This window comes from Mus caroli, chromosome 4, assembly GCF_900094665.2.
Source record: "Mus caroli chromosome 4, CAROLI_EIJ_v1.1, whole genome shotgun sequence".
Classification (NCBI taxonomy): domain Eukaryota; kingdom Metazoa; phylum Chordata; class Mammalia; order Rodentia; family Muridae; genus Mus; species Mus caroli.
In genome coordinates this window covers 79,423,854-79,428,288 of record NC_034573.1, presented here as the reverse complement: position 1 = coordinate 79,428,288, position 4,435 = coordinate 79,423,854, and the positions used below count along the sequence as shown (strand labels likewise).

Genomic DNA, 4,435 nt, shown 5'->3' with positions numbered 1-4,435 from the left:
CTGCAAAATAAAGGCTGAAGGTTCAGACAAATCACATTTTCTACCTTGATGTCTTAATTTGCCCTCCCTAGATCCATGATCTTCCATCTTTTCTGAAGTATATGGTATAACTGTTTTGTGTGTGGGGAGGGTGTGGTGGTGGGGAGACAGGAATTTTGCTGTTTTTGTTCAGGTTAGCTTTAGCTCACAGCTGTCTTCTGCCTCAGTCTTCCAAGTGCTGGAACTACCGATGTTTGCCTAGCTTTTACTTAATGTCTTTGTTAGACATCTCCCCCGATTTTATGTGATTTCTGATCCAGCTGTATACACACCTTCTTAGTGCCGAGCATGAAAAGTGTTACCAAGTAAGATAAAGAATAGTTCAAGTTAAAGAACATTTGGGGGGGGCAGGGATTAAGCTTAACAAAATACTAAACAGACATTTTGAAACCTTTACAATATTCTTCTAAGTTATAAGGTATCATACCAATTTTTTTCTAGCGTGTAAACAGGAATTCTTGAGACCTGTTTAAAAGCAAACTATTTTTTCCCCTAGTATACTAAAAAATGTGTTTCAAAACATTTCATTTAATGTGTGAAGACAGTATATATAGATCAGATACCTGGTTGCTCTAAAGAGCACTGAGAGCTGGCAAGTTCATGCTGTTAAGTGGAAAATGTCTGTGTTCTAAGGACTGTTCTACATACTGCTGTCTAGAATAAACAATGTTTCACCACTTGTCTGGAATTCCCTGTATTTCAAGAAGAATTATGCCTCACACACACCACTGAATTATCGCATACAAAAGTACAACTTGGTAAAATAATTTAAGACTCAGTGATACAGGTAAGAGTTTAGATTTACAACAGCTTTTATGTTTGAGGCAGGGTCTTGCTATGTAGCCCTGACTGGCCTGAGTGAGTGAGTGGTCTTTGTGCCTTTGTAAAAGGAATGGCTCCTAGTCAGAGAAATCTCTGCTTTATCTAACACAGCCCGTATGACACTAGAACTGAAATGGAGCAGTTTATATTTGTATTCTGCTTTTACCATGTGTGCCCAATGCAAACTAGGAACCTCAGAATCTTTCTCCACAAAATAAGTAATATACAAACTTGGTGTCATGCAATTTCCAGATAAATACAAATGTCAAAACACCAATTTTGCAGCCTTTGTTTCTAAAGTTTGTAAATTTGGAATTACATGTAGAAATAGTCTATACCTAAAATGGTAGTTTTTATTTTTTTGAAGCAAGACCTTAGTATAGCCTAGGTTGTCCTTTAATTTATGGTAATCATCTTACATAGCCACCTGACTACTGGGATTACAGGGAAGGAGCAGATGCCCAGGTAGAGGGGTGTGATGGAGGCACAAAGGGTCTGGTCAGATCTAAAGTGTCTCACCAGTCATGCCAGCCTCCTCATGTTTTAATGATAGAAGTCACCATCCATCAGGTTATGAGGCTAAATTAAAATACTTGCATGCCAAATACTTAATACCTGGCATTTAACGGGCTCAAACTTTGCCAGATGTCACATGCAGTATTTGGAGGAATGGCATAATCTGGATGCTTGTTTTGTTGACCATTTTGACCTTAATGTAGTGGTCTTACTGTAGCCACAAAAGGAGAGCAGGCATAGTGAAATCACGTCTTGCCGGACTTCAAAGTAAAAGATCAGCGCTGGGATTTCACCCCAGGAAGTTCTAGACAAGCATTCTACCACTGAGCTATGTCCCTAGCATAAGAACTTGTTGGGAACTGGGGTCTCATGTATCTCTGGCTAAATATCCCAACAATCTTAAAAAACCCAATACTGCCTTCACCTGGGATTACAGGCATGCACCACTAGCACCAGGTTTTTATGTGCCTGGTCTGGTTAGTATTTTTTATATACCAGTTGAGCTACATTATATAAATATCCAGTCCTTGAATTCGTCTTAAACCTTTCAAATGTGGATGGATGTTGTGCTTGCACCAGCTGTGTGCCTGGTGTTTGTAGAGGCCAGAGGGTTTTGGATTCCCTAGGATTGGAATTACACATGGTCGTGAACTGTCATGTGAATGCTAGGAATTAAACCCAGGTATCTGGAAAAGCAGATAGTGCTCTTAACCAGAGTCACATTCCAGCCCCTTGAGTCTTTACCACTACTACATCTGCTACCAAGCATTGCCAATTTGCCAGCTAAATGATACTTGAGGATAATTAGAATCTATAAAGTACCTGCAAATTATTTCAAACAACATTTTAAACTGCTAATAAGTTTATTCATGATTGAAACCAAGGAGGATTTAGAAATACATTTTAATATCTTGCTGATAAAATAGTAACATTCCACCTTTGTGATCTGATAATGCAGAAGATAACTGCTTTAATACTCTATTATAACCAGGTATCCAGAACACACACACACACACCCACCCACACCCCACCTACTTTAGTGTTAACACCACACTAACTTCATAAAGGCCGTCTTGAAGATCTCTACTTGATAGCTGAGTAAATAGCGTCCAATACTAAGACTAGGAAAGAGATGAGATAGTAAGCACACGTTTCAAGCTCACTTTTAAGCACATGACATGAATATTAAAGACAAATGATGCAAAAAACCAAACCACTGTAATTCAGCATTTTACTAAAGAGCATTTGGCATTATTTCAACGCATGAGGAGGCTGTGCTTGGGGCCATCTACTCTTTCTAGCTTCTCAAAGTGTTTCCTGGCATTACGAATGTTGATCAGAGTAGCTGCAGAAGGGATGGATGGATCTGACATGACCACCATCACGTACGTGTTTGATGTAAAGATGTCGATGAAGGCAGCGAAGTTAGAATTCCTCACTTCCATGCTCTGGAAAGAAGCGGCCAATTTACTGCAGCTCAGCTTAAACTGCTTGATGATGTTGCTGATCTTCTCAAAGCGGTGCACATCTCGCTGCTCTTTGCACTGGTAGTGGGAAATCACCAAGAACGTAGCTCTCTCGAACAGCAGAACTTCATCAGCCTCAATAATCTGGGCAAAATTCCTTAGGTTCATCTCCAGCTGCTGGACGTTGGGGATCAGCTGATAGACGATGCTGGACCAGGCTTTGTAGAGCGTCTCATCCCAGATGGACGTTCGAAAACAAGCGCACTCCAGCGGGCGAGACAAACGCCTCAGGTCTTCCTCTCGCTCTTTAAAAATCAGGTCACGTTGATCTTCCTGAACCAGATCCATTTTGTGCACCAGGCAGAAGATTTTGGCGTCAGGTGAATTCTGGAGGATGGCTTCCAGACACGATTGGTAATAATGCATATCTTTTTCCAGTTCGCGGCTCTCTACGTCAAACACGTATATCAGAACCTCCACATTACGGAAGATGTTGTCCCGCTGGCTGGTGAAGTAATTTTCCATAAAGGTGTCCTGGCCGCCACAGTCCCACAGGTTCAGCACCAGGTTCCCCAAGAATCGGACGTGGGAGTGCTCCACATCGATGGTGGCACCCAGGCGCCTGGTGTCGCGCGCAATATAATTTGCAAAGATGATCGACCTCATGCTGGTCTTCCCCGACCCGCTCTTTCCCATCAACAGCACCTTTTTCTTCATGGCTGTATTGGGCATCACCTGCCGGCGTCGCCACGGACTGGGCCTGAGGCACGGCCTAACGGCGGACCGACCAAGGATGGGGACGGCCGGACACCGAGCACCTACCGGCAGCGGAGGCCGTGCACGCGAGCTGGGGGCAGGAAAGACCGCGGCGAGGCGAGGCGAGGCCTCAGAAAACAGCGCCGGAGGCAATGGCCACAGCCGCTGGGAGCTAGCGAGAGCAGACCAGTGATGTGATCAGCTCCGGCCCGGCCGCCACCCACTTCCCGCCGGCATCTCGCGAGAACTCCGAGGGCCTGCCGCCACCCACTTCCGGTGGCGACATCGCGAGAACGTCGGCTACTCCTTTGCGACCCTTGGAATTCTGAGAAACTGCTTCTTCCATTGCAATCTAGCGCACAGCGAGTTAAAACGAAAGGCCAAGCCCACGCTGGGGTTTTGTTCTGCTTGGGTTGCTCTGGGGCTTTGCAGAAGGGGTCGAGTGAACCTGGGAGGGAGAATGCTGCCCCCGCGTGGCCAAAAGTCCCCACACGCCCACTGCCATTATCACCTCAGAGAGATAATAGTGCTGTAGGCTTGACAATCAGGCAAGTAGAGGAGCGGAGATGACAAATGAAAACCAGCATAAAGAGATTTCGAGAAACTAATTGCCCAGGGCTAGGCAGTTCCTTGCCAGGGAGACATCCTGATTCCTTGTTCTTTTTACCTCAGCTTGAGAATGTGTAATTAGAATCCAAAACTCGAGGAGAGGGTAATATGGACCACCATGCAATAGCTTCGTCCTCACGGTTACCGTGTGAACAACTGTTTTCAAACCTGAGGGGGTTAACGAGTCTGAGTGACTTAGAAGGTCTGCTCACTTAGCCATAGGCCAC

General features: G+C 44.7%; 1 protein-coding gene across 1 annotated transcript; it reads right to left on the bottom strand.

Moving 5' to 3' along the window:
- Window positions 1–2,221: 2,221 nt before the first annotated feature.
- Window positions 2,222–3,828, bottom strand: Rraga (Ras related GTP binding A). Its single transcript, XM_021160059.2, has one exon. The coding sequence runs from the start codon at window positions 3,573–3,575 to the stop codon at window positions 2,634–2,636; it is 942 nt and encodes a 313-aa protein (XP_021015718.1). The 5' UTR covers window positions 3,576–3,828; the 3' UTR covers window positions 2,222–2,633.
- Between the last annotated feature and the right edge of the window lie 607 nt (window positions 3,829–4,435).

Excerpts from the sequence above, each read along its gene's own strand:
- Rraga (XM_021160059.2), bottom strand. The coding sequence starts at position 3,575 with ATGCCCAATACAGCCATGAAGAAAAAGGTGCTGTTGATGGGAAAGAGC.